General features: G+C 38.0%; 1 protein-coding gene across 24 annotated transcripts in view; it reads right to left on the bottom strand.

The window, feature by feature from the left end:
• Positions 1-13,572, bottom strand: part of CLASP1 (cytoplasmic linker associated protein 1) — a 193,501-nt gene that overhangs the window by 59,288 nt on the left and 120,641 nt on the right. For 10 of the 24 annotated variants that reach the window (XM_042784367.1, XM_033003530.2, XM_033003528.2 and 7 more), the window contains one exon: positions 12,238-12,405. In XM_042784367.1, coding sequence (XP_042640301.1) covers positions 12,238-12,405 — 168 coding nt within the window. Of the gene's footprint in view, positions 1-2,418; positions 2,482-6,332; positions 6,441-12,237; positions 12,406-13,572 lie in introns of all 24 variants that reach the window. The other 14 variants (XM_033003511.2, XM_042784363.1, XM_033003509.2 and 11 more) reach the window with 3 other exon arrangements.

Genomic DNA, 13,572 nt, shown 5'->3' with positions numbered 1-13,572 from the left:
ATTTTTTTAAATCTGAAGTATTTTGAGAAAAAAAAAAAAAAAAAACAAAAACACCACCTAAGGACTAGTATTTATTTCAAATAGAAGTGTTATCTATCAAAATTTACTATTTCTCAGTTACATACCCAGACAAGACATTTCTGATTTACAACAAAAGCACATTTTCTACAAAACACATTACAAGGGAAAAAAAAAATAAACAAACTTCTTAGAACTACTGCCAAAAAGTAATCAAATCATGACATTTCACAAAGAAATAAAAGTTGTATGTGTTATTACTATCCCCTTTTTTAATGCACTTGGGTTGAAGAATGATTTCAAGTATTTAGGTGAAACAGTACTTCATCCCTAAAATGGAAAGATCTGTACACTCTTAACAGAAGCACAGAGAAGATGATAATGCATTAGGTCTGATTGAAACTAAAGTCACTACTACAGAGATATACACTACAAAGATATAAAGAAGACAAGTGTTTTCCTAAGTGTAAATGATATCTGGTACAGTACAGGGGCTGTAAATGTTGAGACAAGTTCTGGACTCAGTTTTATAATTAAACCCAACTCAATGATATTACTTAAGTATTACTGAGATCAGAATTTGGCTTTAACTTTTGAAATATCATAGCATCAAAAAATACCACTGTCATTTGTTTTCACATAAATTTAGTATTACATTAGAAAAGGGAAGATAGTGGTGTTTTTTTTTTAAATGAAGAACAGAATGACAAAGTAATTCAGTTGTAGATCAGTTTAAATACCCAGCATAAAGAAATAAAATTGAGGTTTTTTTAACAAATTAAATACAGTGTGCCATGCTGGCTTTTATCTGTCTCCACGGCTAGCTATCAGGAGTTTTCTGAAATGCTTCTTTCAGTGATCCTTAAATACATAACACCCAAGTCACTATGGGCTTCTCCCCAAAACACTGTTGCCATACCTGAGTGCAGAAGTTAGGCCTTAGGAGAGACCTTGGCATATCTCTAATATGGGGCTGGGAACACATCTGGCTCTAGGAATAATCAGTACAGGTAAGCCAAATGTTACTGGGCAAGAAATAAGTAGAAGAGGCTCTGGCCACATTCTCTTGTCTCCCTGGCTAGATTCACTATACTTGTTACAAACTTGGTGAAAATTCCCAAGCACCATTTTTGGCCTGACTTTGCCATTTTTAGGAAGATGTTTGACCTGCTTTAGGACACAGGTAACCATACAGAATTTGATTTTGCTTTGTACTAAACCTGAGGAGCCAAGCATGAAGTGAATATCACAGGAAGCTGAATGCAAACAAAGCTTGCATCTGTATTACAACTGAGCTATTTTAAATATTTTCCATTATTTTTGTTAAACAAAAACTCAAATTGTTACTTTGAAAAATGCCAGTCAAATCAGCTTGCATCATTTCTGCTGAAATGTAACCTGATTCTGTAACCTGATAAGGGAAATGTTTTGAGAGTTTTAATTAAGTGACAGCCATTTAACTATGCTTATGAGAAACAGAGTATTTTTCACTCCCTACCTGAAGGGGGTTAATTAAATAACCTTCAGTATAACAAATTCCTTTTACACTTTTAGCCTCCAATAAAACACTGAGGCCCTCATCTTCTAGATCATCTTTGTCCCCACAATTAAGGCTCCATTGTCCCAAAGCTAGCAGACCTCATTCATTTCTTTTTAAGACTCTCAGTGAAATATCCTGATTTCAAAGGGAGTTACAGGTTCTCCACAACTGTGAATCCAGCACAGGGGTGGGGAAGAAGCAACTCAAATCTGCAGCTTTTTCTCATTATATGTAAACATTAGTCTCCTGATGCAAATCCCTGAGAAATTAAGGGAAGCGTTTTATCAACAACTTCCATGTACTTTGGACAAGGCCTTCAGAATTATATGAAGGATGGATCAGTATGTGTTATGCTCCAAATTTCATTTTGAAAGGTCATCAGGTGCTTAATTCTTGCTGCTCTTCTGTATTTTGGAGAGGATCCCACAAAGAACTTTCATTAACAGAGACAGGAGTCCAGAATACTTAGTAATAAATGGGATGAAACCCACTGGGATCCAGTCCTAGGCACTGGGAACTGCTACACTGCTAAAGAGGAAATATAAACAGAAGTTGCTGCATCAGTCAGAATTTAGCCCATGCTGCACAACTGATCCAATTTACAGGAGAATTGAGAAAGCCCTGGATCACCCTTTGTTTAAACACTGTTCACAATGTTCCTAAAATACATAAAATTAAAAACATCCAATAAATGAAATTCAAAACAAAAAGCCATGTTGAACAAAAAACAGAACAGAAAGCCCCACAGCGGTGAGAAGCACATGCCAAGTGCTGGCTGATGCACATGACGGCACATGTTAAGATGGTGTAAAACAAGACTATGTATAAGAAGCGGATTCATGCAGTTAGCGCTTGTTCACCTGACTGCCCAACAGAATCAGCAGTGGAGAGAGCACTAGTGGACCTGGAATGACGTCGAGAAGCTGCAAGTAGAAGGAATGGCAACACCCACAGGATTAACACACATTTAACCCGAGACAGAAAATGCCACAATCCAAGGGGGATGCGTGTGACCGCTACCGGTAAAGGTGTTTCATAGTGACAGGGAAATGACACTGTATATGAATGCGTAACAGATACAGTGCAAGCCCCACAGCGACGCCTCCGTCTGTAGCTCCCGCCCTCTCCCCCATGACCGTAAACACGATGCATGACAAAACTCATTTGTAACAAGTCCCAAACCCAGTGCAGTTCAGCAAAAAACCCCAGAGCACATCAGTCACGTTCCAGACCCACAGATCTGGAAGACGGCCATCATGAGAACGTGGAGCACATAACTACAGAGCGGGATTTAGATGTGTCTGATCTAAACCCCAAAGTGAAGCCATGACGAATGGTTAGGAATTGTGCTTGCAGGTATTTTTCCACAACATTCTAGCCTATGCATAAAAAAACAACATTAACAAAGAGAATGAGTAACATAAGAAGAAAGAGTCATACAGGGAAGTCAGCCAACCACTCACTGTATATAGGTCTTTGGGTTGGGTTTCTTTTCCAAGTAAGCACACGTACACACGTATCGCAGCTGTTGCTACTGCCAAAAGTCTGTTGCTCTTAACAAATTCTGCATACATATTTCTTGAATCTAAGTATTTGTGTGCACAGATAATCTCAATATGCACATCATACACCTATCTGGAATTACACCACATGTATACGAATCGTTAGCAGCAACAGAGCACACACAGTAGCAGAAAAGCTTGAGCCAAATATAGCTACCGCTTCAATTCCCAGTTGTCAGCAGCACATCAATCACAAAATGCCTTTGGAGAGGTTTCAGTTCTTGGATTCAGCATAAAGGCGAGTTCTTTACGAAAGCAAATGGAAAGCTGGTCCAGCCACTTCCAAATTACAGAAATTTAGTTTTTCTATAGAGGCTTTCCCTGTCTCTAGCAATGATAGGCTCACCTAGCTCAAAGCAACTGACCCAAGAAACTGATTGCTTATTTGAGCAATTCCTCACCACAGACTCACTGAAGGCCTTGTTGCTTTAACATCATTACTAGTACTGTCAAGAAACTGAAAAAATAAAGCAAAATCACCTTCCAATACAAATAGGCTTTGTAAATTATGCATATACGTGTGCAGTAGAAAAATTATAAGTCTTCTGTTTAGGCAAAGAATTCATAAACAAAAATACAAATATTACAAAATAGAAATCAGCAAAGTGAGAAAAATAAAATTTAGGTTTTTTCCCCAGCTGCGAAAGCTTGGCTAAAAGCTATACAGAATATGCAATGTGGTCTTTAACCACGGAGAACACATGCATTTATTCAAGAAAACAATCCTACTGACACTGTAACTCACGAAAGATTTGTGTGATCAATGCAGGATTACAGACTGAACCTCACAATTAAGATTCTCAGCTCACAACTGCTTTCCCCCAAGCTGTCCACTGTGCCCCCATGGACGTCACTGCAAGATCAAGGTCCATGAATAAACAGAAATAACCAAATACCCCAAAACAACAACAAAACTGCATCTCTGCAAGGAGGCTGAGTGTAGAGTGACTCTTCACTGGTGTCTCCTAATAGGAAGCAAGACATTTGTTGCACAGACATGTATAACTGGACAGCAGCCCCCCAAACAAAGCAGAGCAATTTGCAAGGTCTAGATGTCAGTGTTGACATGACCATAATACCATTTAAATGCAAGAAACCTGTTGTTTACATATAGCTAGTTTAACTAGAATTCATTAAAATACAAGTTAATCTTTATGAGCAAAAACAGACCATGCACAGTAGGACTATATTATTGTAGCATTAATAGATTATCTGGGTTCTAGAAATACTGTAATAGAATCGTATTGTTTTGGCTTAAATTGACATACATAAATTTCTTTCAGATTAATTACACACTACATAATTAACAAGTTCAGTAACATTTTTGAGCTTAAAGCATTTCAACAAAAACGCAATTAAAAATAGGATAACAATTATATTGGATTACTATTACATTGATACTTCCTCCCCATGTTACCTTAATGACTAATAACAATGCATTTCTAGAAATTCATTAATCTTTGGGTAATTAATTAACATGAGCTAAAATGAAATGACCCTCTCCCCACAATAAAGTTTGTTACAGTGTAATAGACATCTATAACTAAAATCTTATAGGCAGTGTACAAGCCAGATCAGTAGCAGTGGTGGTGTACAAAACTCACATCAACTGTGATTCTGGTACACTGTATTTATTTTTCAAAATGAGGGCTCAAGACAGTATTTCAAATAATGTATTTCCAATAAAATAAACAAAACACAGCACAATGACAAGTTAACCCTGAAATCCAGACTGCTTATACACATTGGCTGGAGAAAAAAAAGTTTCATCCAAAATTGAAGCTAGGCAGGTAACTATAAAAATGAGCTACAGTTGCTTCATTTAATCAATTCATCTATTTATTTTAAAGAGCTATGGCCCAAGTTCTGAATGCTAAGTGGAACTACTCCCATTTTTCACTAAAAACTGAGATATTACAGATAATGCAAATAGACTTTTATAGCTCATTATAGCTCAAAATAATGAAGTTTTGAACCCAAAAGCACGTCTAATATTAACTTGAAGATTCCAGTCTACACCACTGAAATCAATGGGATTTTTGCCAATGATTTCATATTGATGAAGACAACCAGCTTCTACACTGATGGCCAAATCAATAATGACAATATCTATGTATGTTTAAAAGATTATTTAAAGCACAGTGTATTGATCAAGTATGAGAAGCAAACAGAAAAATTTTGCCCATCTATCTATATTTTTCATAACCTTTTCTCACTATTTGATTAAAGTTGCAGAATTAAGCCCAAAATGCTATGCTCCACTTACACACACTGCCAGATACCCGTATTTTGTTACTTTGTGCAAAACAGATCCTTTAATACCATTCTTCAGCCTTGATGCAATTTGTAAGAGCTTTCTCACTTTTACTACTACACACACAGCTATGAAATTACTACATAAATGAAAAGGGCCTAGAGATCAATTATATTTCATGTCTGAGGTGACAAACAAATCTTTCATACAACAAATAATGTATTTGGTTGAATATATGATGTGGCATTTGATCAGAAACATTAACTGTCCTGCTGTTTGCAGCACTGTGCAGAAAAACTTCTGCATGCGTTAAGTATAATGAGATTTTCTATTTGTACTGTACACTTAAGCTGCCCGTTAACGATGCTCCTTTAAAACCTCAGCCTTTCCATGACTTCAGGCTGCTTGAAAAATTTTCCTACAAAAAGGCATGTGCTACTTGTTAATTGATGATTGACAACTTTCTGTAAAACTGCTACAAAAAAGAGCTTCTATCTCTATTGGAGGATTTAGTATAGAAATTATATACTGTTACTGTATCTAGTTGTAAGAAAATCGGATCATGAATAGAGTCACTCAACAACTGGCTATGATGCTACCAACTACTTCACTGTGACCTAGAAAATGGAGGCTGGCTCTCCCATAGATTTCCATCAGTGCTGTAAAGTGAAGCACAGCAGCCCATACAAGCTGATTTTATGGAACTAAAAATTACAAAAGTTCAAACTAAACTATTTTCCTGCTAACAGTGAAATGCTGAGAACCAGGATTGAAGCATGCAGAAGAAAACAGAAGGGAAACAGGGTTGGAAGCAGGGAGTGTGTCAGGAATCCAACACAGGACAGGAAACAGCTCATTCCACCTGGCAGTGTCTTGGAAGGGCAATCAGAACAAGGGAGAAAGGAAAAAAAAAAATAAAAAATTGACCCTTAAAGCTCCAATGCCTACATGTACTCACCAAGTGGAGGAAAGCCCCGAGCAGGGCTTGTATCTCGACTGCTCTCACGGCTGGTATCACGGCTGCACCCCTGACTCATGCTGGGTCGGGGGATACGACTGCTCCGTGCTAGCATGCAGCATGGAGAGTTTCAGAGAAGGTGAACAAGTTTAATGAGGACAGAAAGCTCAAAGTCAAGTCACATTTCTGTTAGTTACGGTAATTATTACATTAGTAATTATAATTTGCAGCAGCCTGCTCAGGCTCTTTACAAACCAACTACCTTACATGCGGAGCTGTGTTTGTGATGTGAAATTTCAGCAGCATTAAAGGTCTGGTTGATAGTCTGCTTTTTTCTTAAGCAATCCAAATTTTGTTATTCAAGTAGAGCAGGAATCTTCAATCATTTAGGGGAGCTCTACTGTTACAAAACATGCAAAACAGATGAGGCTGAAAGGAACCCTTCTGGAATACTTTTTCCTTAATTACAAGTTAAACAACCTTCTGGAACAAAACAGCAGGTCAAAATTTTTAAAAGTAGTCACAATACCAATATACTATTTTTACATAGATTTGCCTTTCACAAGGATAGTTTTCACATGAACAAATATGCTAAGGAAAAAAGGTGTATTGTACAGACTTGCACAGATATTTTTCTCCAATTAAAGATACTGGGAAAAAGTATTTAGAACCTGAATACCTGAAAGACAGGTTAAAAAGTGGTTTGAATTTCAAGACAGCAGTAAGCTTCAGTTCTTTAACAGAAGCCATCTAACTTCTGCTTCTCAAACATTTCTAAAACTTTATGTTTATGGTTTTATGTGCACACAGGTTGAGACTTATGCATACTTAAGGGGAGCTTTAAACTGTATTCCTCAGACAAAATCTTACATCAGCAAGACTCTTATCTCTGGTCTGGCAGCTATCAAGTGTTCAATTTCCCACAGCCTAATAAGGCTCCTGCCTATCAGATGTGTCACGGGAACTCATCATATGCACATTCTTCATTTGGCCAAATGCAAATTAGAAGAGAGAAGATTAAGCTGCTTTCACAGTAAAAAGCAATCCCACTGACTTTAGCTGCAGTTTTATCCAAGTAAGAAAAACAGAGCTAGGCCCTTAGCAGGCTGCTTAACATAAAGGATTTTAATTTCATGATTTTATAAAATGAGCATTTGGATATCTAAAACTGGATTATTCCTTTGCAAATTCTGTGTCATTTTGATATGAAAAATGTTTGCAGATAGTTATTTTATAATTTTATGCCTGGTAAAGAATACAGTGTTTTCTTAGGAAAAAGAATAACAGTTAATTGTCATGAGTTTACCTTGAAGAATTTAATTACTAGAGGGATTTCCTTTGCTGTTTTGAAAGGGCAATAGCATAGTTTAAGTGTTCAGAAAAGCCTTTAAGGAATTTTCTCACACACAGAGTAAAATCTAATCTACCAGCTTTGATGCCAGTGTAGCAGAGGTACATATGCATAACATGAACCTGCTTTATACTAATACTTTATCAGTATATTTGTATTTTAAAAACAGTGCTATTTGCATGCTTCAGAATATATATATTCTTATAAATCTCTATCAGTTTCTATACAGAATTTAAATACCTAGGCTCAAGGTCACGAAGTTCCCCTACAGTGCTTCTGTGGGCTCATATACACTGGATATATTAGCATCCTTTCAAGCAAAACAGTACAGAACAAAATAGAAACCTTCATATTTTGGCTCTAAAATTCAAATACAGACTACTGCCAGATTTTTGGTTTGGCAAATCCTTCCTAGTTTTGCAAAACCCAGCTCATATCTCTCAGATGAATTAATGGTTCTGATGGTTGACCTTTGATGTCAGACAATACAAGATGAGCTACTGACCAAGTTGATTAGATCACCATAATGCCTAAAACTTGAGTGAGTTAGATGGTCTTATAATAAATAAAACAGACTAAATTATATGAACTAGATGAAATTAGGGTCCATGAGTACAAAAATACCACCTCAGATGTACAAGGGAAAAAGCGAACAGGTGAACTATAGGTGAAAGTAACACTCAAGTCTTCCATAGAAATACTTGCTTGAAATTGAGGACTCTCTAGAAGCAAACTTCTCATTCTTGGGTCTCATGCTTATATGTAAATAATGGCAGCCTTCACATCAATCACATCAGTTTGCACAAGCAGTCATTTCTCTAATTTGAGAAGATTTGTCAATCTTTTCTATAATACAACTCTACTGAAACCAGCAAAAGCTCTTTAAAGAGGGAGAGATGTGAATGATTAAAAAAATTAACAGATGCACACAGTACATTCTCCTTCCATAACAGCTAACAGCAAGAGCATGAAGTATGAAGAAAATGCACTTTAACTGCATGAGAACACACTAGTAGGACAACACCAGAGATAAAGCACAATACTGACTGCATAAACAGAGCACCCAAAAATAAACACTGGGTACTTCATGAATAATGGTCAAACAAAAGATTTGCATGTTATTGGATACAAGTACAAAAACAAGGAAAAAAAAAGAATGGATTGAAAAGAACTGAATGATGAGTCTGTGGGACTCCCAGGCACCTGCCTCACATTTTCACTGCTGTGCTGTGTCAGGAAGATTGGTTCTCAGCTGCTCAGAGTATTTCCTTCTGGCACTGCCAGCAGTAAGAGCCAGCAGCACTGTCATTTACACGAGTCTCTCATACTGTCACAGCCTGTCTTTGCAGTGCAGGCAGCAAAGGCAGAGAAGACAGACATTAAGTCTCAATTTCAGAATTCCCAACCCCCAGAAGTTGGACAGAAATTAAATAAATGAGTAGCAAAATTGATTAAAAGGAGTAGGCAGGATGAAAGACAGTGTACCCACAGCCAGCTCTGGACTGAGAGTCTGGGACAGGACAACGCTGGGTTGTTTTTAATAAAATTCCAACTTTCTAGATGTGTCCTGTACATCTAAGTTTTACCAATTTAATCTGGAAAGTCAGAGCAGTTGATACAGCTCACACCATTCCTAAAACACACTATTAGGCTGTCTTACACCAGTGGAATCCAACAAATGCAAATACCAACAGCAGAACTTAATAGTGCCCCTGTTTACCAATCTATACCACTTGGAAGAAACCTGTATTTCATTAGGGTGTGAGTGGAGACTAAAAATCAGCAGACGCTTCCTTTACATCAATACAAGCCTTTTAAAGAGCCTGTAAATGCTGCCAAAACAGCCAAAGTAAAGCTCTGCAGCGGGGTACACCCAGTAGAGGCAAGTCAAGAACTGCCTTCAGCTTTACAATAAATACACACAGCACAACCCCAACAGAAAGAATGCTGCTGTATGAAACTGACAGCCAGCTGCGCCTGCTCCACTTGTTGAACAATGACAATCTCGAATCTCTCCCTCCTTTCAGATCCAACTGTGCCACACGATCTGCTGAGCATCCTACAGAATTAACTTCAAGCAGATAAACTTTCAATCCATGGGAAATGGACATCATCCTTCTTGAGATGTCCTTCAAGGGGCCCAAAAAAAGTTCAAAATTAAGTGAACTATCCTCTTCCTTCCCCAACAGGGTATCACTGCTAGTAAATCTCTACTGAGCACATAGCAAAGACAACCTTAAAACTGAAAAGCACCAGAGCGGGGCCATATAGGTGAGCATGCAGGACCTCAGCATGCCAGATGTGCCTCCTTGTGCCGCCTCTTGGAAAACAACGTACTTCAAGGCTTCCAGCATACAGAAGAAACATACTTCATGGATACCTGCGGTCATCATGGAAATCTAAGCTAGCAGCAAGGTACTGATGCTAACAGACACCCATGTGCAGAGGATCTATTATCTTGCTACTGCCCCAGAAGGGCGTGAGAAAATCCAGGGGATGGTTCCTCTATAAAGCCCAACTGCATGCAGGGCCCATGCTGTGTACTTCGTCTTGTGCACCCAGCTTTGGTCTGGCTGCAACTCCCAGTCACCCCTGCAAAAACTACACAAGTCATTGGGTGAGTTATGAACAGGATCCAGGAATTACCCACTTCTAACAGTCTGATCTGCACGATGGTTCAACACCTGCTGCACAGCAATGCGATCACATACTCAAGAGACATTTCAGCCCGTGGGATAAGCACGTGTGTATCATACATAAATAATCCACAAAGCCTGAAGTATTGCCTGTACATTTGATGTCATATGTGCTCATGCACCTTCTTGAATCAGACTCTGAAAGAGTCAACCAACATATTTAGGACCAAGGTGAGTGGGAGTCTAATGAAATGAACAAATGAAAAACATGTGAAGGAAAGATAGGAACTTAAGCAACACAATAAGACGGCACAAAATACTGTTAGCTACTATGTTATAAAGTAATAAGTACAATGGAATAATGGTATGAAGTTGACAGCTCAAAAGCTATCTCCATCCAAGCCAATATTACCATTTTCAAGATCCAATACAGAGACAGAATTTCTGCAACTGGGTAGTATAGGCAATACAAGTGTCCGACTCTCCTGTTCCCATAACAGCCCAAAAGAACAGGCTGTGGCCGTCGACCTGTGGGGCTGGGTGGAAGCCACCCACCTGACAGATCTGTCAGAACTCTCTCCCACTCCCAAAGAACAAGCACTGACTGTGCTCACAGGGACCACATGAGAGCAATGAGATACAAATTACTTTCAGAAGAATTCAAGGCTCCCGTAATATACCTGAAAGCAGGCAACCCAAGAGTGAGGATTTTACACAAGGCAATTTCCCTTCAGATGCTTGAGACTTTCAAATCAGACCACATAATGTGATGATCAGCTTAAGCATGTGTGATGTTACTATCCATCATTCTTTGTTTCTTCCTAAAAAACAATGTTCTTCTGTAGAGCGATAGCAGAACAACTATCTCCAATATTTGGGAGGCACTTTACATTTTAAAAGCAACAACAGAAAAGCACAATGTATTCATACAGAGGTCATAAAACAGATCAGACATGAGAACATTGAATTAGGAAAAAAAATCACAATGAACATGCAATATTTTTTTATGAATCGTAACAGCATATGTGCTCAGGTGCTTTAAATTCATTTCAATATACTTGAAGAATGAATAAGATACCTCTCTAGTAATAACATACTCCAAAAAGAAAGGTAGCGCAAATGTAAAATACAATTGCTAAGGCAATAGTTAAAAATGTAATTGACAACAGTCAGGCTATAATTTCAATCATTTTCAACTTACTAGCAAATTCTTTGGAGTTATAAAATAATTTTGTAACAGACTTTTTTTTAAAGTGTTCTTCCTCTACATAAGCTTCAAACTTAGGAAAATATTTCCATTTAAAAAATGAAAACAATATTTACTTGTTCAGACAGCACACTGAATATTTTTTCACCTCAATTCAGATATGCAATGAGTCTGCTGACAAATTTGAAAATAAAAACTATTACAGAGTATTTACATAACAGTCACTGAGACAAAAATACTGGAATCAGAACAATTAAAGCGTAAGTCTAAAATGCCACCTAAGAAAGTGGTTCCAAGATATTAAGGGTAAGAGAAGCAAACCATTTAAGCTGAAAAATTTCTAAAATAATCTAAGAAGGTGCTTTTTGCCCTTGATTCCAACTGACTATAAAGACTGCTCAACTCTTTTTAGTATTAGGCCACTGATGGCAAATAAGGTATTTTTGCTGTGATGGTTATTCATGACAACTGCTGCCTGATCTAATAATATCACTCATGTTGAATTTCAAAGAGAAGACATCTCATGACATCTTTAAGCCTACTTTGAAACTATAGCACAACCTGGAAAATTAAAATTGCTCTCCTACAAACCACAACCACATTAACTCACCCGTTGAAAAACTCAGTAACACATGAACAGCTTCCTAGTCAACAGGAAAGTCCCTCCTTCGAGCACACAGGTCAGCATGTCACTGCAGTGACTATTCTTACCTAGTCCTATTCTGCTGGGACTCGTCTCCCGACTGCATCCTTGGCTCCGAGGGATCTTGCTGCGCTTCTCTGAAGATGATGGCACTGGCTGGACTCTGGATGTTCCACCGCTCAGGCCACCATAGGCGCTTCCTAACAGCTTACCCGGAGAACTAGACCTGCTACCAGCTAGAAGAAAATCAGAAATAAGGACAAAAAAATTAATAATCCCCAAGATTTTAAATGCTCTGACAGCAAAACTGGAACACAATCAGCTCTACCTAAACATTTGATCTAAATCACTCAGAAAACTAATGGGAGTGTTCCCCATGGGCTTTTGACAAAGATTGAGAAAAGCCCATGGACAATAAACACCAACATAAGCAACCCTGCTTGTATGAACCACACTGCCCACCTGGGATCAAGACCAAAGCAGACACTGCAGAGTATGAACACCCCAGCTGGTTTTATGTGAGCTTGCGGGGGTACCAGGAGCAGCCTTGCTGCAGCAGCATGGAATTCACAGGCTGCTTCACCTCCTTGCAAAGCAACACAAATGAGCCTGTGTGAAGAGCTGTGCTGCAGCATGCTGGCTTCTGGAACAGGTAACCTGATGCAAAGTAGTTTAGCCATCTTCATGCCACACTGCAGTGGTGGCATTACTTCTCTGCAATAACTCAGTGAAGGAAAATGAAAAAAAAATACCATCTCAATAGCAGCAGATCAGCACAATAAAGGGTAAACCAAATGAGCTTGGCACTTTTTTAGAGATGCTGGTTTACTTAGGTCTGATTGGTTAAACCTAAGCTACTGAGTTATTTTGCAGATATAGAACATTTTTATCAAGTTGAGGAACTGACTGTTTGATTATTCCATGGCAAGTTTACATTTCTGCTAAGCCATGTTGTCTGCAAGACAGTCTACTAACCAGGATTTATTTACATATTTACATTCCATCTGCAGTAGGTATTTCTATCTGAAACAGTCTTGCCATCTAATTCAATAAGCTGAATAATACTTTTTTTTTTTTTCTCTGTAGATCTTCATTTGGTAAATTGTTTGAAAATTAAGTAATGCTAGCTTACAGGTAACCATAAAGAACTGTGAGAGTAATAGATTCAAACCTCTTTTTTGCTTTTTCAGGTATAAAAGTCACTGAAAATTTGTTGCTGGTATTACCATTCCTGACATTCAATTTGTTTACTAAAACAGGCAGGAAAAATTATATTTCAAAATGTTGTAAGAACATACTTGGGTAACCTCACATTCTGAACCAATATTCATGCTGACTTCTTTCTGAAAACCATTTACACATTTCACAAAAATTTCAGACCCAGATACTAATACAACAAGCAA

This window comes from Tyto alba, unplaced genomic scaffold, assembly GCF_018691265.1.
Source record: "Tyto alba isolate M040663 unplaced genomic scaffold, T.alba_DEE_v4.0 Super-Scaffold_7, whole genome shotgun sequence".
In the NCBI taxonomy this organism is placed as follows: domain Eukaryota; kingdom Metazoa; phylum Chordata; class Aves; order Strigiformes; family Tytonidae; genus Tyto; species Tyto alba.
The sequence above is the reverse complement of the archived record's forward strand: the minus strand, read 5'-3'. Positions and strand labels throughout refer to the sequence as shown.